General features: G+C 44.1%; 1 protein-coding gene across 1 annotated transcript in view; it reads right to left on the reverse strand.

The window, feature by feature from the left end:
• The window catches only part of TANGO6 (transport and golgi organization 6 homolog), a 115,487-nt gene that overhangs the window by 59,031 nt on the left and 33,618 nt on the right, over positions 1 to 22,838 (reverse strand). Inside the window, exons 8-13 of the mRNA XM_033940145.1 lie at positions 21,088 to 21,200; positions 18,811 to 18,987; positions 17,422 to 17,548; positions 13,682 to 13,849; positions 12,799 to 12,933; positions 991 to 1,518 (exon numbers count right to left, since the gene is read on the reverse strand). Of these exons, the coding sequence (XP_033796036.1) occupies positions 991 to 1,518; positions 12,799 to 12,933; positions 13,682 to 13,849; positions 17,422 to 17,548; positions 18,811 to 18,987; positions 21,088 to 21,200 (1,248 nt within the window). The remainder of the gene's footprint in view (positions 1 to 990; positions 1,519 to 12,798; positions 12,934 to 13,681; positions 13,850 to 17,421; positions 17,549 to 18,810; positions 18,988 to 21,087; positions 21,201 to 22,838) is intronic.

The raw sequence follows: 22,838 nt of genomic DNA on the forward strand, positions 1-22,838 counted from the left end.
AAATTCAGAAAAACATTTTTCTACCTTTGTCATTCCTAGTGTCTCCTGCTTTTTTCTTTTTCTTAACTCTCTCCAGGGTCTCCTGTCCTTTTGACATTTCTTCTCTATGTGCAACATTCATCTTTTATTTGTCCTGTTCAGCATCTCTCTTCTGTATCCCTGTCCCCCTTCCATGTTATGTATCCCTGTCCCTCCCCATGCCCAGTTTCTCTCTTCCTCCCCCACCCTTCCTCATTATCCAGAGTCTGGCATCTCCCTTCCTCTCTCCCCTCTGATCTAGTCTCTTATCTATTCTCCCTCACTCCCAGTTAGCATTTCTCCTCTCTCCTACTTCCCCTTTGTTCCAGGTCTTTCTCTCTTTTCCCTCTGCTTGTCGTCCCCCCATATCCAGCATCTTTCTCCTTTGCTGCTCCACCAGCCAGTTCAGCAGATCTTCCTTCCTATTTCTCTCTACATCCAACATCATTCCAGCCCTGCTGGTCCTCTGCACACTACAGCAATCAAAACAGAGAGAACATTAAAAGCTGCCTCTCCTTTTTTCTGCCATATTCTGCCTCTCTGATGCAATTTTCTATGGGCAGAATGCAGAAAAGAAAGGACCCACCAGAGAAGCAGCCTTCAGTGCTTTCTTTGCTATGATTCACTGCAGCATGCAGAGAACTGGCAAGATGAGGCAGGGATCGGGGTGGAAAGCTGAAGCAATGTCAGACTGGGTTCAAGGGGAGAAGAGGGGGAAGCTGAAGTGATGCCAGACCCATAAGCAGGGGAGGGGAAAACTCGAGTGATGCTGGACCTGTGCAGGGGGGGAGGGAAAGGGTAAGATAGAGTGATGCTCAACATGGGTGTGGGGTGGGGGGGGAGATGAAAGTTGGAGCAATGCCAAAAAGACCAGCACCCCAACACTGGAAAGCTCTGTGGTCCTCTTTTGAGTAGCTCTACCCTGCCTTAAGGCATGTACAGAATATAGAAAGTTTGCCATGCTCTCCTTACCTTAAGCACTTTTTCTTGCAACCTCAGGAGCTGAAAATCTCGTTGCTCGATTAGGTCTGCAATAGTTCTTAGGGCTGCAGCACGCACAGGAACTGCAGGATCATAGGCCGAGGTGAAGATCTCCTGAAGCTCTTCTGGGGTGTAGGTCAAGGACAACTCCTTCCTGATGTTCCCGTCTCCACAAATTCCTGGCTCACAGCCAGATGCAGGATTCTCTCTTGGGCCAGAGATTTCTGGTATGCTGTTGTCTGGGCTGATGATATTCTTGTTGCTCTGTGGTTGTTCCATATTAGCTCTACCTCTGTGCTGTGAGCTGGCTTGCCTCCCAGTTGCACTTCCATCTCTTTCTTGTTTTGAATGGCTCCGAGTCACCTTGTCCAGGGTCCCTGCCTGGAAGGCTCCATGAGTGGCAATGGTGATGCGCAGATTAGATGCAAGCTCCTGGATGACTGGATCTGGGTACAAGCAAGATATCTGCTCCAGAAGAGGCAACAGCTGCTTCATTACAGCAAAGTCCTCAGACTTTAACTAAAAAGAAGAAAAATCACTTATATTAATGGTGGATATTCAAAGGTTTAACCGGCTGACATTTGCTTTCAAAAATTTCCCCCTACCGACGACCCCATCCCCAAATTTAGCAGGTGGACAAATGTAACCAGGCAAAAAAGGATCAGCTTAACACTGGCTCTTTAGCACTACCAAAGCTACGAGGGATCTTCAAAACGTTTCTGCACTTTTATTTTTTTAAACTCTGTTTATTAAATATCTGAAAGCAAATTTTCCATCACTTTTCCACACGATCACCTTGTTTTGCAATACAGTGTTCCCCTGATTGTTTGCGGCCGGCAGTTTGCGGTCCCAGTCATTCGGGGTATTTTTGGACCACGAACCGCCAACAAGGAAAGGGCAGCGGGAAGGCAAGAGAGAGCAGCCAGAGCGCTGCGAGTGCAGGAAATCACTCACGGTTCGCTCCGACCGTCTCTTCCTGCACAAAGTCGGGCCTTATCCAATCAGGAGCTGCTTTGAAACGCAGCTCCCGATTGGATAAGGCCCGACTTCAGGCAGGAAGAGGCGGTCGGAGCGAACTGCGAGTGATTTCCTGCACTCGCGGCACACCGGCTGCTCTCCTGCTGCCCTCTTCAGGCTCCCCCATGAAAAACCGTATTCGCGGTTTTTTTGAGATTCACGGGGGTTCCTGGAATGGAACCCCCGCAAATCTCAGGGGAGCACTGTACATTTTTCCCAGCGTCCTAACACACCCTCTTACCATTTCTCCTGTCCTAATGAAAATATGAAAGTGCGGAAACTTTTTAAAGAACTTTCATATGTCTAGCCAGAAAACCCCAGCCCTAAGTGGACAAATTCTTACTGAGCCAAAGTGGCAAGAGCGGACGTCATCCCTAGGCTACTCTAGTCACAGAGAAACTCTTGCTAGCTAGTTATCTAAGCTGAATGGCATATTCAAGGCAATCCATTAATTGTACCTCACTCATCAGCACGGGGGTCACCTCCCCTTAAACAAACAACTTGAGTACTGGTCCAACTGGTGATGTAACTAGATATTTCATCACACTCTATGATGCGCTTTTTCTCTTGGCCAACAGATTCACAAAGTGGTCTTCTGTACTACAGGACACTCCATGGCCAAGCAAACAAAGATGCCCAGACAGGAAGATTATTAGGTTTTTGCTGTACTGCCTTTTGCAGACACATTAACGTGGTTTACAACATTAATATAAAAGAGAAAAGGGCACAGAAAAGATGAAGAATAAGACACAAGAATACAAATTAAAAGTAGTCTATATAATCAGATGCCACCGGACCATCCGGAGCTAAAAGCCTGCTCAGATTAAGATGGCAGATAAATTCTGCCCCTCCCTTTCCATATCTTTAATTCAGCCTTAAAACCATGCTCCTACTATTGCCTCTCTGGAGGTCATTTTTACATTGTTCACCTAGGTGCAAAGTGCTTGGCTACAGGATGGGAAGGCACAGTTTCCCTCTGAAAAGGACCCACAGGCTTTTACCTGAACTGCAGAGGGATATATGTTACGAGAATGCTGTTAGAAAAGAATATAACATAAGAATAGCCTTATTGGGTCAGACCAATGGTCCATCAATGGCCATCTCACGGTGGCCAATCCAGGTCACTAGTACCTGACCAAAACCCAAGGAGTAGCAATATTCCATGCCACCGATCCAGGGCAAGCAGTGGCTTCCTCCATGTCTTTCTCAATAACAGACTATGGACTTTTCCTCCAGGAACTTGTCCAAACCTTCCTTAAAACCAGCTACACTATCCACTCTTAGCACATCCTCTGGCAACATGTTCCAGAGTTTAACTATTCTCTGAGTGAAAAAAAATTTCCTGCTATTAGTTTTAAAAGTATTTCTCTGTAACTTCATCGAGTGTCCCCTAGTCTTTATAATTTTTCATGGAGTGAAAAATAAATCAATCCACCCGTTCTACTTCACTCAGGATTTTGTAGACTTCAATCCTACCTCCCCTCAGCCGTCTCTTTTCCAAGCTGAAGAGTCTTTCCTCATACGAGGGGAGTTCCATCCCCTTTATCATCTTGGTCGCTCTTCTTTGAACCTTTTCTAGCGCCACTATATCTTTCTTGAGATAAGGAGACCAGAATTGAACGCAATACTCCAAATGAGGTCACACCATGGAGTGATACAGGGGCATTATAATATTCTTAGTCTTGTTAACCACCCCTTTTTTAATAATTCAAAGCATCCTGTTTGATTTTTTGGCCACCGTCGCACATTGGCAGAAAGTTTCATCATATTGTCTCCAATGATACCCAGATCCTTTTCTTGGGCGTTAACCCCCAAGGTGGACCCTAACATCCGGTAACTGTGATTCAGGTTATTCTTCCCAATGTGTATCACTTTGCAATTGTTCACTCTGCTTCTACTGCTCCTTATTAAACGGTGCTTCACATCTATTTTTAAAAAAGCTTCCACAAAAAGGGATGTTTTTGAAATACTGAATGTTATCCACCGTCTTCAACTGCCCAATCAGGTTATTCCAGAGACCTCAAACTCTAATAGGATGATTTGTTTTGCAAAGCTCAGTGACCCTCCTCACTTCAGACAGCAAGCTTACCAAAAGGTTTCAAAAACCAAATTCTATTGACAACAGGATATCAAAATCATTCAAAAACATTGAGAACTGGTCCGAGTCAATTCATTTTGTTGCAACCAGTCTAAAGTGAGCTAAAATCTAACAAAAGACAATGTCTGAAACTCCTCAATCACTTACCCATCCGTGACTCCTAAACATGCCATGTACTTAATATTTACTTGTTAAATAATGTTTACTAACTTCCCAGTAGGGTATTATTAAGGAATTTAGATGACAATTATAGCATTTGAGTTTCCCCTTGGACCACAGAGTCCTGTCTGCAGCATGCGCTCAATGAATGCATTGTGTACAGATCCTACAGGAGACACTCGGGCCCCCAGGCTCTGCAGCAAATTGATCAGTGCCTCACAGAAACACGCCAGCAGCAATTTTCTGATCTTAGCCCAAATTCCTTACCAAGCAAGAACCAGTAATAGGGGAGGGGGCACTGAATGGAAGGCTGGGCAAGTCACAGTGGGATTATGGCAGAAATTCCCAGTGCCCTTAGCATCAGAAAAGCCCTCAGGGAGTCATGGGAAAACGGCAGCATAACATCGCTCTCTTGTGACTGGCGACATTTGCAGACCATTTCCTAAGCTCCATTAATGCATGGTAGTCAGCAATTAACGTTTTAAATTGTGCTATTTAATACAAAATGAACAGGGCCAGCATGCAGCAAAATAATAGCTTATGTCACATGCAAAAGTAAAAGCATTGTGTTAATCCTTTACCACATGTTGGGACTAGAAATTTAAATAACTCTCCAATAACTTCCCTAGAGAGAACTGGGAGCATCAAAGCTCCTAGGACCTTCACAAAAAAGGCACCAGCCATCCTTTGTGAAAGGGCTCCCCCTGTAGGCTAGTGGCAGAGAATCCTCTGGGGGCAACAGTAGAGACATGGAAAACACTCCCTTTCATTATGGCTAGTCACTTCAAAATGTAGCTAATCTTGATGGGGAGGGGTCTGGGGAACCAGAATGATTAAAATTCTGCGCTTTTTGGCAGATTGAGTTCTAGAGATATTGCTGCATTTGCTCTGGCCTATCTTTCCACACATACCTCGAAGGAAGTGTTCACATAACAAAATTTAGTCTTTTAGAATCGCACAAACACATCAGGAATCACAGCAAATTAACAGAAAACTCTGATACAGCCATAAATATTGAAAAGCCTCGTTTCTGGACAGCCATGGCACATACAAAGCTAACAGAAATCAGGCACTGGCCCAAGACAATGCAAAGTAATGCAGCGTCTCAAGAACAAAGTGGCTGAAAGTCAATAATTCAACCCTCATCTATTAGAGCAGGGGTAGGCAGTTCCGGTCCTCGAGAGCCCCAGGCAGGTCAGGTTTTCAGGATATCCACAATGAATATGTATGAGATGGACTTGCATGCACTACCTCCTTGAGATGCAAATCTCTCTCATGCCTGGGGCTCTCGAGGACTAGAATTGCTCCCTTCACCTGCTATTTCTTGCTCTCTACTGGATTTTTATTTTATTGCACCAAGTTTTTGGCTGTTGAGGAAATCACATAGAACCCATGCAGTGGGTGAAGAGAGGTTTGAATTCTTTCTAAGATATCAGGAATTGGTCTTCTGTTGAGTAGATGAGATATAGAATTTAGAATCAAATTTAAAATCCTGATGCTGGCACTTAGGGCATTATTTGAGTTACAGCCATTATATCTCTCTAATTCGTTGAGATCTTTAAATGACATCAGAGTAGCTGTTTCCCATATCTCAAAGGCTCATCTTGCCTCAACCAGAAATGGTTCCAATATTGTGGAACAATTTACCAATAGAGTTAAGGAAGGAAGAATCTCTTCAAAAGCACATTTTTTTTCAAATCGGTCTCCCGAATTGAATAATGGAATGGGGACCGCAACCTGCCTTAATTTGTACTGATTCGTGTTGATTTGGATTTCTTTCTTTCATAGAACAGTTTCAGTGGATATGTTTTAGAAATGTTCATTTCTTTGATGCTCTCAAGCTCTGCCAGTGACAGATCTGTAAAGTTGTATTAAGACCTGCACTAAAATAGGACTTTGCTATCAGGCCGCTTCAGAGACTTTTCGATCTCTTAAAAGGTTTTATCTTCTTTCATTATTTCTTTGATTTTTGATCTTGGAAATGTATTATATGTAGTTATTACATATTTTTAGTTTATCAGGTACTTTATTTATTTTTTAAAATTATTTATTCATTTTTAAAACTTACAATAAGTGTAACAGCATATAACATCATTTTATACTTAAATACATCACTTAATAGCCTATCAAAATCTAATTCAGATTCCATATCCCTCCCCCCTACTCAATTTGCACTCATAAGAGAACCAAAATACCCCCACCCCCCTCCCCCAACCTTGGACGTGCATTTATCAGGTACTGAGCTCGATTGTGAACCTGATGGGACAGACAGGGAAAAATATTTGAGTACCTGAATAAATTCATGTAAACCGGTCTGAGCTTCCTTGGGAGAACAGTATAGAAAATGGAATAAATCAATTAAATACAATTATTTACCAGAGGTTACTGACAACTCAGACATCATTTTAACACAAGAATTTCAGTGGCTCAGAACTCAAACCACTGTTACATAATGCCTGTGAAAGTCACTAAACACAAGTTCACAGCAATCATTCAGAGCCCTGGAAAACTTTCCCAGCATCAGCTACCGAAAGAGCATAGGGCAGCTTCTCAGGACCACAGACAAGTGGTTACCTGCCAGATGCACAGCAGCAAGCGATGCTTAGCTGAAAATGGCTTCTGCAGGCAGGCTAGGTGAAAGATGAAATTTCATCATACCTGTTAATTTCCTTTCCTTTAGTCCAGCTGTATTCCCTAACACTAGCAGATGGAAGTTGAGAAACTGACTTTTCCCAGTGACATTACTGCTGCTCTGTGGAAAACTCCAGAAAGCCTTTGCCAAATCAGCGGAAGGTCCCTTAAACCACACCCACCACTGTAACCATGACTACATTTTTTTTCAATATCACTAGAGAGAAACACAGAGATTCACACGTCAACTAAAGTCTTCCACGGACAGGGAGGGGCGTATCAGGATGATACAGTCGGACTAAAGGAAAGGAAATTAACAGGTATGACTAAAATTTACCTTCTTTAGTGTCCTAGGCTGTATTATTCTGGTTGGTGGGATGTACCCAAGCAGAAACTCACTGAGAGGTGGAAGACAAGGCCTCCTGAGCTCTAATTGGACTCTAGCTAGCACATCCAGTCCATAATGTTTCACAAAAGAATGGAGCAGCACCCAAGTCACCATCTTCCAGATATACTCAAGTGAAATCGTTTGAGTCTCCGCCTAAGACATCACCTTAGCATGAGTCAAGTGTGCTGACAGATTGGAAGGCACTTGGTTTGTTCCTACAAATAAAGGTTACCTCGATGACTGCCTTTATCCAGCACACAATGGAAGCCTCAGACGTTACCTGGTTCTTTCAGGGCCCTCAAAAAAGACAAACAGATGATCAGAGAAATGAAAAGCATTCATCCCCATGCAAATACCTAAACAGGACTCTGCAGACATCCAGTTTATGGAACCTTCTGGCTCTCGAGTCTGAACCAAGATCCGCAACGGAGGGCAAGCAGACATCCTGGTTCACAGAGAAAGGAAAAATCACCTTAGAAAGAAGGAAACAGTGCCGATAGATACAAAGGTCTTCTAGAAGGAGAGATAGGAGTCTCAACAAGACAGAGTCTGCAGCTCCAACACTCTTCTGGTTGATGCAATCACTATCAAAGAGGCCATCTTTAAAGCGAGATCTTTATTGAAGGCAGACCGTAGAGACTCAAAAGGAGCTTCTGAGAGAATGTCGAGTGCTAAATTCAAATCCCCAAAAGAGTCTGGAGTCTATGAAGTCCAGTAATGGTCCTATTCAGAAGATAGATCTCAATTCAATAAATCTGAAAATAAATAGATGACCAGAAATCTTTGACCTTAGGACAGGTCCACCAAATGGTACCCTTAGCACCACAGTTCCTCCAGCAATGTTCTGAAAATTGAGGAAACTAACAGTGAAGACAGTCAGGCATCGAGTAAAAAGCGATACATAACCTTAAAGTTATTTTCTTTAACATTTGAGGTAATCAATTCCTTTGCTATGGATCATAAGTTACACCTAGCTAGTGTTCCCATTTGTGCCTATGTCGCAAATCAGGAGCCCTAAGATAATCAGAGAGCGTACTCACTAGAAATTCTATGGATTTAAAGACATCCTCTACAAATGTGTATTGTCCAGTTAAATGTGGTCTAGACCAGTGGTTCCCAACCCTGTCCTGGAGGACAACCAGGCCCAGTCGGGTTTTCAGGATAGCCCTAATGAATATGTATGGAGCAGATTTGCATGCCTGTCATCTCCATTATATGTAGATTTCTCTCATGCATATTCATTAGGGCTATCCTGAAAACCCGACTGGCCTGGCAGTCCTCCAGGACAGGTTTGGGAACCACTGCTCTGAACCTTTGAGAAGTTATTAGGTGTGTAATTAAGAACTTGTTATACAGAAACATCTTCCATTTTCTCAAAAAAAAAAAAAGAAAATTCATGCTTAAGTTCAAGTGGGAGACTGTTCCAAACAGTTGTGGATCGAAAGAAAAAGAAACCTTTAAGTTTTCCTTATAAAATAACCCCTTTAATTGAAGGAAAATTTAAGAAGCATCAGTCATTAATTCAGAAAGGCTCAGGTGCTTGACCATAGAAAAATGTTAAATAATTCTGGCTTTACTGGAAGCCAGTGAAATCTGATCATTAAGGACGTAACCCTGTCATATTTTTGACATTTAAAAATCATTCTTGCAGCTGGAGTTGAGCTCCTAATTTTTCTGTTATACCAAGGTAAACAGGGTTGCAATAATCCAATTGAGAGAGAACGTCAATTGCATCACTGAAGCAAAATGTTCCCCTTGGTCGGAAGGGCAAATCCGTCTGGTTTTACCCCCTCTGCCGAATAGCAAAAGCCCCAAAGCTGCTAGCACGACTTTGTAAATGAGGAGGTCAGTTTGTAAAAACTTTTCCTAGTTAACTTGTTTATCTGGGGTTCAAAAGAAAGCGATGAATCAAAAATAGCTCATAGAACACAGGAAGTCTGAACAAGCACCTAATCCAAAGCACCACAACCAGACACAGGAGAACCCAGACACCATTCACATCCCCTCCAATCAGAGACGCCAAACGGAAAAAACTGTACGATGGCCTTCTAGCCACACAAGCAGCAAAACTAGACCAATCTACCAACTCTCCAATCGACTGATCGCGACCCCAGACTACAAAACTTTCAGAAAAGAAATCAAAACCCTGCTATTTAAGAAATCCATGAAGACTAACACCGTATGAAACATTTCAATCCTCTGAAGCAACCCGCTCTACTCTGTAACACCTCTGGACTTGTCCAGACATCCTCTTCTGTAATCCGCCTTGAACCGCAAGGTAATGGCGGCATAAAAATCACTAATGGAATGTAACTAGTAGGTTCTTCTCTAAGATTGTGGATGTCATCGTAGATTCATCCCTTTCATTCAAAGAACAAATTAACTCTAGTAAAAAAAATGTTTTTTCAGCCTTCACATGTTAAGGAGCATCAGGTCCTGTTTTCATTGATACGATGACAAATGCGTGCAGGACAATTGCGCTAGTGTTAGGTGGTCGACATCTTCGTTTTGTGTGTGTCTGCCTTAGCAGGCATGCTTCACTCCCAGTGCCCCAAAAATTAACATCCAAATGCGGCTCGCCATGATCTCAGTGAGAGAGCTTGGGCGCTTCAAAAGCAGTTGCAAGAGAGGCTCTTTTTACTGGTTTTAAGTCCAGGTGCCGTGGAGCCTGGCTAAGATCGTCTCGCTAGGTCGAGTGCATCACGTGACCTCCCTGGAAACAGAGTTAAGAGCACAGACCTGGAACGCTCTTCTGGAGGCTGTTATAGGGGAAAGCACCCTGCAGGGATTCAAGACAATAATAATAATAACAGTTTATATAGTGCAGAACCGTGAAGTTCTATGCGGTTTACAAAGATTAAAAGATGGTACAAATTGATTGAACTTAACAGAGGTGAAAGATAGTGGTTAACAGCTCAAGGGAACTGTTATTGAAAAGAAAGAGTTATACGGGTCTAGATACTTCAGGAACAGATGTTTTTAGGCGTTTCCTAAATTCCCCATAAGTGGAAGGTGTAAGCAATTGTTCTAGATCTTTACCCCATAATGCTGGTTGATGTGAGAAAAGGTGTTGACAAGGTTGGATAAGTTCCTACTGGAACAGAACATACGCAAGTAAGACTAGACTCAAACAGGCCACTGCGTGAGCAGACTGCTGGGCACGATGGACCACTGGTCTGACTCAGCAGCGGAAAATCTTATGTTCTGATGAGGATTAAATCCTTAACACTAGATACCAAAAGCAAATATTTTAAGTGTAGTGGGGTGGGGGAGCTCCCCCATCCCCCCTTAGAAAAGACAAAATAGTATCTGCTGTATGGAGTGCACTTGTCCTGCACGCATTTGTTGGGCAATCTATCATCCTTTCTCGGTTAGACTACTGTAATTCAGTCTATCTAAGTTTAACCAAGAGGCTCCAGTTATTTCAGAACACCGCCGCTAGGTTGATTTTTTGCAAAAGTAAATTTGAGCACGTATCTCCACTGTTGGCCAAACTTCAGTGGCTTCTGCTATTTTCCAGGATACATTTTAAATGTGCCTGTTTAACTTTTAAGATTCTATTTGGCAAATGCTCTTTACTTGTCGGATTCCTCTCCCTTATAGCTGTAAACCGGTGTGCTGCTGTTCTATGGGGGGCTTGGTGGGGGGTCATTGGCTTAAGGTGGAGGGATTTGAGGGAGGGACTGGGTGGGTTGTTGGGAAAGTGATGCTGTTTTTGTTTGGATTGTATTCTGAAAAATTTCAATAAAAAAGATTTTGGGTGAAAGAAAAAAAATAATTTCCCCAGCCACTCCAGCGGTAAGGGAATTTTTTTTACCCTGACCGTCGACAGCTGGGGAACCTCCAAAACTATCGAGGTACTTGCGGCGGGGTTCCCTGGTCACCAGCACCCGATGCCGACGAGGATCCCCCACCGCTCCGGCCTGTACAATGCTTGCACAGGCTGGCCGCGAGTATCTCGCATCTGGAGCACTTTTTCCCTTTTAAAATGCCCATTATGCTGAAAACCACTCCTAGCTGTAAAAGAAGTGCCGATTAGTTGAGAAAAGCACAAAAAGACTGCAATTGAAAGGGAAATGAACCTTTAGAACAGCACAGCCTCAGGATTTTTTTTTTCTTTCAATCTGAACAGATTCCGCGGCTCTCAAAGCTAGAAGCCTAACCAACCACGGGGGCCAGGCGGCTGAGGCACCTCTACAAAAATGCGGGGGGAGGAACCCAGCACAAAACCTGCCGGGTTTGACACCCCTGACGTCAGATGGATCCCCAAACAGGACCCGTCCAAGCTCTGTCCAGCACAAAAGGGGAACCCAGAAGTCCTAAACAAATTCCAACAGCCCTAAGAAGGGGAGCCAAATTAGTCTTACCACACTGTTGGAGACTGAGAAAGACTGGAGGGGAAGGGGGAGCTTCACCTAATATACAAGTTTTTGGTCTCGGTCTCCACCTGCTGGTCACAGTGAGGTATAACCCATCCGTAAGGAACTATACCGGTTTACTAGGTGATACAGAAAATTTTTTTACTACTTAGTAGATTCATTGCATAACTCCTCTCCTGTATTTTTGGAAAGAGTAAACAAGTCAGTCACTCATTCCACTCCACTCAGTATTTTATAGACCTCTATAGACAGTAGGCTGAGGAGCCATACTCTGCTCTCTGTCATGGCCAGTCCATTAACCGGGAACCTGGAAGCAAAGCTGTTAGGCTCAACCAAGTAGTGTGGCCTTGGCTTGCACAGTTGGGAGTTAGGCCAGGGACTAGGCATACCACCATCTGCCGGAACAGAAGATACTGGGGTTTTCCAGAGAGCACCGACCCTACCGGTGATGTCATTGGAAAAGTCTGTTCTTCTACCTCTATCTGCTAGTAGGTGAGGAATACAACCCAGTAGCCAGAATGATTAGAGTCTAGGATGCTAAGGAAGATTCAATTAACTGTTGATACGCCTTTGAGACCTCCAAAGGACATTTTTCAAGGTGACATCCACCAGTGAGCCTTTTCAGGAGTCGTTCCCACATTCTGGAACTCACTTAATGCAAAACTACCTCTACTTCAGAAATTAGGTGTAATGACTAACTATCCACTCACTCACTCCACATCTGGATTAGCTTGTAACACAGCCTATAATTGAGACCAGATCCACACATGTTATGCTACTGTACATATAATTTACCCTCAATCTAGCTCCCCACATTTATTTATCCTAACGCCTGTCTTTACCCACCTTGTCTGTCTTTATGTCTCCTCTATTATTATGAAGTTTCACTGTATTGTGCTGATATTGGGGGCATTGAGTCTAATTTTATTAGGATTTATTTACCACCTTTTTGAAGAAATTCACCCAAAGCAGAGTGCAGCAAGAGCAACCTGGACATGGTATCTGAATTTTTGATTCATTTTCTAACTCTCATTGTGATGGAAAGGCCTACAGTATTCCCTTTAATAAATCCTGTATTATTTGAACCTCACTTTCCAGTTGTAGACAAGCCGGTATCGTGATCTCACCTGGACTGCCCCACCCAGCAACGCAGCCACTAGTCCCATGGCCATGCTCAAGGTCTGTGCTTCAACGGAGCTCCTCTCATTCCGCAGCAGACTTGCAAGGGCTCGCTTCAAGGTGCTTCCCACAAATTCTACCACCTAGAAAATGACAGATGGCAAAGGGAAAAGGAAGCAGGGTATGAAAAAAAATCAACAGAGGATGGTATGGGAGTCCTGTCCTAAACGTGCTCTAGCATTTAGGGCCAGATTCTACAAGCCGGTTGTGGAATTGCGGCTACCCCAAACATAGGCACCGGAAACGGAGGCCAAGGATTTTGAGGCCTACATTTTTGGCACCTATGTTTGACGTGAGGGCCTAAGGTGGTTTCCAACGTCAGCCATGTCTACTTTGACTTTAGGCTTCTTTAAGTGCTTCCATAAACGCAATCTAGGCATCGCCAGGCAGTTACGTTTTAAGGAGGATTTTAAACAGCTTTGTTGCTTAAGTGAGGAAGGGCTGTGAGATCAAATCCTGGTGCTGCTCCTCCAGTGTCCACTGCTTTGAAATGCCAAAGCCAGAAAAAGCAAAATACAAGTCCCCATTCCCTTACGTTAGGCACTTAACTTATGGAGCCGTTTATAGAATATGGTCCTTAATGGCTCCTTCAAACCTAACCTCAACCGTAAAGACATGTTATAGGGAACATCTTCTTCCCTGAATACTCCAGATTCCCCTTGGGTAATATATTTATAAGAATCATCTTATTACAGTTTTTGAGGGTGCACTGGCTGCATTCCCTCCAGGGGAAACCAGAGCCATCGCTCTCCATGGTTGTGGGAACGGGGTACAGTCCGATCTTCAGTACGCATCACCTGATTTCTTAATTTTACCCAGACTATAACCAACCTGCACAAGGTCAGTGAACACGGAATCGGAAACCTTCTCACACAAAACTGCTACTAATTGGAGAATAAGCAGTTTCTTCTCCTGCTCGCTCTGCTTGTGGGATTGCTTCAGGTGCTGGTCGCTGGGCTCCGGGTGCAGCTGCTCCTCCACAGCAACAGCCGTCAGATCCTGCAGCAGTAACAGAAAGTATCTGGTATAGGGACCTTAAGGTACTTAATTATCAGCCAATAAAAAACCTGCGACTACATACAGATGGCATAGAGTGATACGGGGAAGGGTAAATTAGATGCACATCTCCTTTGAGAAGCATAGGGTGATATGGGGACTAAAACTAGGCCAGGGGATTTGATGGACCCAGGGTCTGATCCGGAGATGGCAATTCTTATGTTATATGGCACACAATAACCACTGTTTCAAGCCAGAGGAGATTCCGCCGTGCTCGTGGTCAGAGATGGCTTGGACCTGCCTGTGGTAGAGTACACAAGTCTCCTTGGGTGACATTAGAGGACAACTACTACCAATTGTCAAAGGGGATTTGGGTGGAAATCTAGAGGAATGCGCAGCTGAAAGAGGAGGAAATAACCCACTGCTTATTTAGGTTCCAAAGCGCCTGGACTTCCCCAAGCAGCAAATGACAAGTGCAGAGCCTGGAAAGCAGCTTACTTCCTGTTTCACATCTGACGAGACAGGGATTACAAACACCTGGAAACCCAGTCATTAGCTTCCAATATTTTTCTATTCTCAAAACAACAAAAGAAAGGAGGAAGATTAAGTGTCTTAGGCAACTCTACACTTATCAAGCAGCATCAGGCTTAACTGGAGGTGTTAGTTCAGCAAAGTGACACTGTGGGCTATGCACACACTGTAAAAAGTGGGTAGGCACCAGATTCATGTGTGTGTGATGGCTCTATCTTGTTGTTAAGGACACATCTCTTTGCCCAACTTAGAAAAGAACACCAACCAAAACCAAAGTCAAAAATAATCTGTTAAAGTGGCCCCAATAAAAGAAGAAATGAGATATTTTCTTTCCTTTACTCTTATCAGACTAGTCTAGAGCCTGTGCATTGTGTCCACCAGCCAGCAGACGGAAAAAGAGAGAGAGAAAGAAGTTCGGCTTGCTTCATCCAGTGAAGGCACTGGGCAGCAAAGACAAAGCAATGGACCCCATGTTTTCCATTTTCTTTAATTTGGTGTACAAAAATAGTCCTAACATATGGCCAGTAAAAAGAACTGAAAAGTTAAACTATTAGAGAAAACTGAACCTGAAGATAAATTGATGATAAAAGAGTGGAGGAGTCGAAGCAGGCTTTGATCCTGGCAATTCCCACTGCAGCTCCTTGGGACTTTGGGCAAATCACTTAGGACTGTGAACAGAGAAAGTACAGTGGTACCTTGGATTATGAGCATAATCCGTTGCAGGAGCATGCTCGTAATCCAAAATGCTCGTTTATCGAAGTGAGTTTCCCCATAGGAAATAATGGAAACTCGCTTTGATACGTTCCCACCCCCATCCCCCCCCACGAGAACCGGCATTGCTCCCCACGAAGGGCCCCCCTGCGATCTGGCACCCTCCCCCCCCCCCCCGCAATTGATCACCCCCCTGCCACGATCGGGCACCCCCCCCGCCGCTGCTTACTGTCATCTGGGCACCGGCACCAGCATGTCCTGTGCATTGGTGCCGGTGCCTGAAGATCGGCCTCCTCTTCTTGCTGGGCCTTGAGCATCTGCGCATACTCAAGGCCTGCGAGTTCACATTCTCTCCATGAACTCGCAGGCCTTGAGCATGCGCAGATGCTCAAAGCCCAGTAAGAAGAGGAGGCCAATCTTTGGGGGAGGAACCCCAATCGTGGTGGGAGGGGGGGTGCCGGATCGCGGGGGGGGGGGGGGGCACTCGTAAATCGAGCCATGCTCGGTTTCCGAGGCACCGATTTTGCGAATGTTTTGATCGTCTTGCAAAACACTCGCAAACCGGTGCACTCGTAAACCCAGGTACCATTGTACTTGAACATAATGTGGATAGTGGTGCATATGTCTACGCTTTAATAGTAACTTTCCCCCTGGAGTAGATAATGCTACATTTGTTTGATTGGAAGCAAGGGCGATTCATTATTTGTCTCGTTTGGTTGAGGAGGATGGGAGAATAAAGTCCTTTGCTCGGTTACAACAGGAATATGATCTCCCTCCCACTGATGGTTTTGTGTATATGCAGATCCATCATTATTTAAATTCCTTGCAGTCCCCTAACTTACGAGTTTCTAACCAAGAATTGTTATCCACTGCTTATACCTTTGGCTCCCAGCTCCCGGTTTCTCTTAAGTTTTACCATCGACACTTGAATATCACAGAATATCAGGGAATGGTCAGCTCATGGGGGGGAGGGGGGGTTAGCCAGGTAGGAGCCTTTTCTGCCCAGTTAAACCCTTTTGAATATACTGACTCCTAAGAATATAAAACAACTTGAAGATCTTGATATGATACCCTAGAGCAGTGTCTCGCAAACTTTCCGGTCAGAGGCACACTAATGCAGTGCCTTGGCCGGAAGGCAACTGGACCTTGCCGCGATGATGTCACATGCATGAGTGATGTCATCATGTCAACAGCTGTACATGCGCGGAGGCCCATCTGGCTGCAACCCACCAGTGGAGGGATCCAGGAGGTACAGGGAGAAGAGGAGAGATGCAATGGCAGGAGGGAGTAGGCATTCCTCCAGCCATATTCACGCAGGCGGGGTGGGGAGGGGGGCAGCATCGGGTAAGTTTTGGTAGGGTTTTTTTTTTTTGAAAAGCAGTGTCCGATGGCAGGAGGGAGTTGGCAACCATCCTGCCTTTTTCTTCAGGGGGAGGATGCGTTTGTGGGGGGGGGGTCTTTTTTTTTTTTTAATTGGCTATATATTTTGCGTGTGCAATACATGCAAAATATTAGTGCCATTAACAAAAGTGAACCAAAAACAGGCAGACCTGTCAGTAACTGTGTTACTGTCATTAGAAAAGGTTTTTATTGGGGGGGATAATGAAAAATTTCTTGAAAAAGATTTTTATACACACTAGTGTTACAGTTTATAAATGATTCAGTATAAAAATCTTTTTCAAGGAATTTTTCATTATCCAAAAAAACCCTCTTTTCCGATGATGTTGGATATATTGTGACGTGATCTGCATGTTTTTCTTTTGGTAACTGTAAAACGCAATTGTTAGTGAATCAATCGCTTGACTAATTTGCATGGGCAGATTGGATCGGGCAGCAGTTTAGTGAATCAGGTCGGGAAACACTAACAATTGCAAAACTAGAAAAAACTGGTTTTGCGACCATCATTAGAGGATCGGTAAGTTTAGTGAATCCAGGCCAATGTGACAGCCATCTCTCACTACACAGACATGTTGTGCAGGAAACCAGGATTTCGCCTCACCCTGTACTGCTCATATAGCTTTCAATCCTTAACCCAGCCCGCTGACTGACCGTTCCTCTTGACTGTATCCATGACATCCTGTTTGTCTGTTTAGATTGTAAGCTCTTTGGAGCAGGGACTGCTTTCTTATTCTTTGTGACTCTGTGCAGTGCTGCGTGTGTCAGGTAGCGCTAGAGAAATAATTCATAGTAGCAGTATATCTACCAGAAGCAAGGACTAGTTCTGCACATTAGTGATAAGAATACTCTTCTTGGGGAGACCTCTAGTTGCAATGCTGGGGAGGGGAGCAATATTACCCTAAGGTCCTCTCCCTGGCACTGCTGTGGCATCTTACCTTTAAGCAGCAGATAAAGAAGTCTCCAGCCAAACCACTCTTCTGGCTCTGGCACAGCAGGTCTGCCAGGCATTCCAGCCACCACTGGTCCACAGAAACCTTCTCAAAAAGAGCCTCGTCTTCATCACTGCAGCAAAAGGGCAAGAAAAAAACTTTCCTTTATAGCTACTAATCATTTCTATAGCGCTGTGCATTATATTACAGTCTAAGACAACTAAGGAAGGGACAAAATGTTCTGCTCTAGCTAAATGCCATCTCTAAAGAGAGCTTTCCTGACCAAATGACATGGACTGTCAAGAGTAAATCTGTGACTCAAAGGCACAGGCTGAGCTCTTCCAGCTACAGTTGTGCACTGCTATCTGCTTCTGGGGTCTGCCAGCACCAGCTCCTACACGGGATCCGAGCCACAGACTGACAGCACTTAGATTTTCTTTGGCGATGGGAATTGTGATATACCTTTCTCAAGCCAAACAAGTGTGAGATCCCTCTTTGGCTGCAGACACAAAAGAAGAAGAGAGACTGTGGAAACCGATGATCTTGACAAGGTGTTTATTAAAATAAGTCACATAAAATCAATCGAAATAATCTCCACTTCATGAATGACTTACGTATGATGTAATACAGACCTAACAAGGTCCTAGTGGGGTAAAGGGTGAAGCGTGAAGATAATAAAGCTGGCAAAAAAGGTGTACGCTAAGGTGAGGACTAGTGATAGAGGTGAACAGGAAACTGCAGATGGACGTGTAAGTGAACTAAGTGGAAAATTTACTAAAAACATGGCATAAAAATGAGGTGAACGAGTGCTATGAAAATAGGGGAACGTGATACATATATGCAAACCAGGGGGGGAGGGGGAAACGTAATGCCCAAGAAAGCTGTGAGAGACACAGTGAAAAGGAAACAGAGCAACCAAATCGAATAAACCCATGTGGGGAAGACATACATGTTAAGGAAACATACATACCAAGTCAGCATTCACTCCATGGTATCAACTTAGTATGACACAAAACACCTTAGTTATAACATAAAACAGTGCCGGGAACTTATGAGACTAATACATAGGATAAGAATCATGGGTACCTGCAAAAATGGAACCATTGAAATACAATAAAAACAGATTAAAGAATTTCATCAAACACGAAGGGATGCAAATTGAAATGCAACAATGACTAACCACTTTGGCTGCAGCCCGAGACCAGAAGCAGCTTCCTTGACTAAGTCAACAGCAGGATCTCAACCTGCTCTAGCCTGGTCATTGCGGATGATTTCATCCTCCTACTCCAGAGCTAAACAGCTGTCCTGCCCCTGCCCAAGCAAGATTCAGGTCTGTACGAGGGAACCAACATTCTCACTCAAGTAGTAGATGAAGGGACAGGAAGAGAGTCTTACCAGATCGTTTCTTTAGCCACGATCACTGCACCACCTTCACTGCCAGCTGCAAACTGACAGAGGGGAGAAAGGGCAGGAATGGTCTTCTCCAGTCCCACCAACTCTTTCACTGTGGCAAGTGCAGAGGCCCTTTCCAGTTTGTCCAGGAACCACAGCAAAATCTCCTGGCATGGTGATCTGGCAAAGGTAAGACAGCCATTAATGCCAGAAATCATGAAACCCAGGTTTTAGTCTGAGTGCAGAAGGAGCTCCTCCAATATCCCAGCAGCTCTCATAAGAGAAGTCTGGAGGAGCGCTGCAGGCAGAATATCACCCCCGCCAAAATTGATCTTGATAGCATTGGCTGAAGGTAACATCTTACAGTTTTCATTCTCATCATCATGGTTTCACACAGGCTGCCAGATGCTCTTGGCTGGGTTTAACCCTCTGAATATCAAGTCCTTCCCAAGAACCTAGGATATTCAGAGGGAAGGACTTGGTATTAGAAAGCCAAACACAGCCAAGATGATATGATTAGTCTCACTGGTAGAACTGTGCCTCTGCACCAAGAGGTTGCGAGCTCAAATCCCAAGTCACTTAATCCTCCAGTGCCCACCACTTTGAAATGCCAAAGCCACAAGACGACGGTATATAAGTCCCCATTCCCTTTCCCTTTCATCAAGCCCAGTCTCCTGTTTCCCACAGTGGCCAACCCAGGTCCCAAGTACCTGTCAAAAACCCAAAGAGTAGCAACATTGCAGAGCTTAGATTGTGACGTCATAATGCCTCATTCCACCAATGCCTAAGAGCCAACCTCAGCAGTGATGTCACAATGGCTTCAGCTCACATAAGAGCATAAGAATAGCCGTACTGGGACAGACCGAAGGTCCATCAAGCCCAGTATCCTGTTTCCCACAGTGGCCAACCCAGGTCCCAAGTACCTGTCAGAAACCCAAAGAGTAGCAACATTGCAGAGCTTAGATTGTGATGTCATAATGCCTCATTCCACCAATGCCTAAGAGCCAACCTCAGCAGTGATGTCACAATGGCTTCAGCTCACATAAGAGCATAAGAATAGCCGTACTGGGACAGACCGAAGGTCCATCAAGCCCAGTATCCTGCTTCCAACAGTGGCCAACCCAGGTCCCAAGTACCTGTCAGAAACCCAAAGAGTAGCAACATTGCAGAGCTTAGATTGTGACGTCATAATGCCTCATTCCACCAATGCCTAAGAGCCAACCTCAGCAGTGATGTCACAATGGCTTCAGCTCACATAAGAGCATAAGAATAGCCGTACTGGGACAGACCGAAGGTCCATCAAGCCCAGTCTCCTGTTTCCCACAGTGGCCAACCCAGGTCCCAAGTACCTGTCAAAAACCCAAAGAGTAGCAACATTGCAGAGCTTAGATTGTGACGTCATAATGCCTCATTCCACCAATGCCTAAGAGCCAACCTCAGCAGTGATGTCACAATGGCTTCAGCTCACATAAGAACATAAGAATAGCCATACTGGGACAGACCGAAGGTCCATCAAGCCCAGTCTCCTGTTTCCCACAGTGGCCAACCCAGGTCCCAAGTACCTGTCAAAAACCCAAAGAGTAGCAACATTCCAGAGCTGAGACTGTGATGTCATAATGCCTCATTCCACCAATGCCTAAGAGCCAACCTTAGCAGTGATGTCACAATGGCTTCAGCTCAAATAAGAGCATAAGAATAGCCATACAAGGACAGACCGAAGGTGTGGTTCACTGGTAGAGCTGCTGCCTCTGCCCCCAGAGGTTGCGAGATCAAATCCCAGTGGTGCTCCTTGTGACCCTGGGCAAGTCACTTAATCCTCCAGTGCCCACCGCTTTGAAATGTCAAAGCTACAAAAAGGCGGACACAAGTCCCCCCTCCCTTCCCCTTCCCATTTATTGGGATTTATTAGCTGTCTTTTCATGAAGAGTTTCACCCAAGGTGATTTACAGTTACTTTATTTGATATACCGCAATTATTAACATAAAAGTTAAATCAAAGCGGTTTACAATAGTAAAAACAGGGGTAAGAATTCAAAAATCAATAAGCCCAAACAAGGCAAAACCACAAAAGAAATAGATAATAATTGGAAAGCGGGAAAAGGAAAGAAAAACAACAAAAGGTACATTAAATCAGGTACTTTTCTCTATCTGACAATCTAACTATGGTACCTAGGTGACTTGCCCAGAGTTACAAGGAGCAGGCTGGGATTGAACCCCCAAGCTCAGGCTGCTCAGGCTCCTCCCCTATTCGGCTACATTTTCACCTTTCAGACCCTCTTACCGCAAATGAGAGACATTCTGCTTGGTGAAACAATAGAGGGAGAAAATGGCCCCAAGAACAGTCTTCAAGGATTCCTGCAACACTGGAAGAAGCTCATTGCCAACCACATATACCTAGAGAGAAAAGACAAAATCACCCAGTTTCATCACACTGACTCCAAAAGGAGGTCCTTTTCCTGCTAGTTCTTCCCCTTTTGCCTCCAGGACCTCTAAAACGCAAACACTAGCAGCTGGAAGTTCTCGGCAGTTCTGCTTTGCTATTTTTGTGCCATTTTGCTGTAATTAACCTATTTATTTTATCATTTGGGATGATGTACGTGACCTGCTAGGAAAGGGCTATTTGATCTGAGCAGCGCTTTTGATTTGGTGGATCGTGCTAAACTTTGGGAGGGCTTAGATTCTTTTGGGATACGTGGAAAATTGTATAATTGGTTCGAAGGATTTTTGTCAACTCGCTCATATTAACAACAAATTTTCTGGAAAATGGAGGAGCCCATGCGGAGTAGCGCAGGGCTCCCCTCTTTCCCCCCCAAAATCTCAGGAAGGACATAGAAAACTCCTAAAACCAGAGGAGGGACCTACCTAGACACTACCAGAGACCCGTTCATTCACTTAACACAAAAACAAAGTGGAATTTTTTGCCATATGAAGATGAACTGAGGCTTTTTCTCCACTTTTTTTCTCTCCGTCTTCTTTGGGCTCAACATTAGCTTCTCTGGGATTAAAAACATCATCTTTACCATTTACTCTTTCAGTTTTACCCATCAGAAATGAAGTAGGTCATTGAAACATGGATGTTAGAATTTGAACTCTTTGTTGCATCTTCAGGTCAGAATTTTACTGAACCATCTTTACTATTAAATAACATTACGTATTTAATACAACCCACTATTAGATCTTAGGTGTTATTTCAGATCAACATTTAATTATGCAGATCAGGTAAATGCTCTAGTGGGGAAAGTTTCTATACTTTGTAGAAATTACACAGTATCAGATCCGATTCATTTAAATTACTGTTACAATCTGGACTATTATAGCATAATCTATTTAGCAGGCCCTCAAAAGAATTTATCTGGGCTGCAAATAGTCCAGAATGCTGTGGTCTGCTTGATTTATGTGAGCCCCTACTATCGAGAACTGCATTGGCTTCCTGTCAAATTTAAATTCACGGAGAGACTGGCATCTTCTCTTTTGAGACCATTTTGGATCTGGCACGCCTTGAACACCGGCAAACTTTTTGGTAAGAAAGGAAACATATGCAAACACATTTCAGGGTTTACATGTGGTGAAGAATAAGAGCAATAAGGAAAACCAAGACAACAGAAAATACAGTATGATTTGTGGGTTCGCTATCAGTTCTTTTGTCACATTGATCAAAGTCATCTTCTTGGGAGATTCAACACCGTGTGGCTCCACTTTGAACTATAACAAAAACTCTCTTTCAACTCAGGCAGCCCGAGAGTAAACTCAGCTGCTGGTATGAATTACACTGAGACATCAGTACGATCGCAGCGTCAGGATGACATCAGACGCTGCGAGGGCAGCCATTTTGCAATGCAAGTGCCTGAGTAAGCTTCTGCTTTTCTATTTTTTGGGGGATCTATTATTTAACTATTACACAGCGTTAATGCCACATTTGTTTCAGAGGAGCCTGGTATGCCCTGACGCAGCTTCAGTGAAACACTGGCTGGCCACCGTTGGCTTTGGCTGAACTACTTGAGCTGAGTTTCACAAGCACAGCCAAATTAAAAT

The sequence above is a fragment of the Geotrypetes seraphini genome, chromosome 4 (genome assembly GCF_902459505.1).
Source record: "Geotrypetes seraphini chromosome 4, aGeoSer1.1, whole genome shotgun sequence".
NCBI lineage: Eukaryota > Metazoa > Chordata > Amphibia > Gymnophiona > Dermophiidae > Geotrypetes > Geotrypetes seraphini.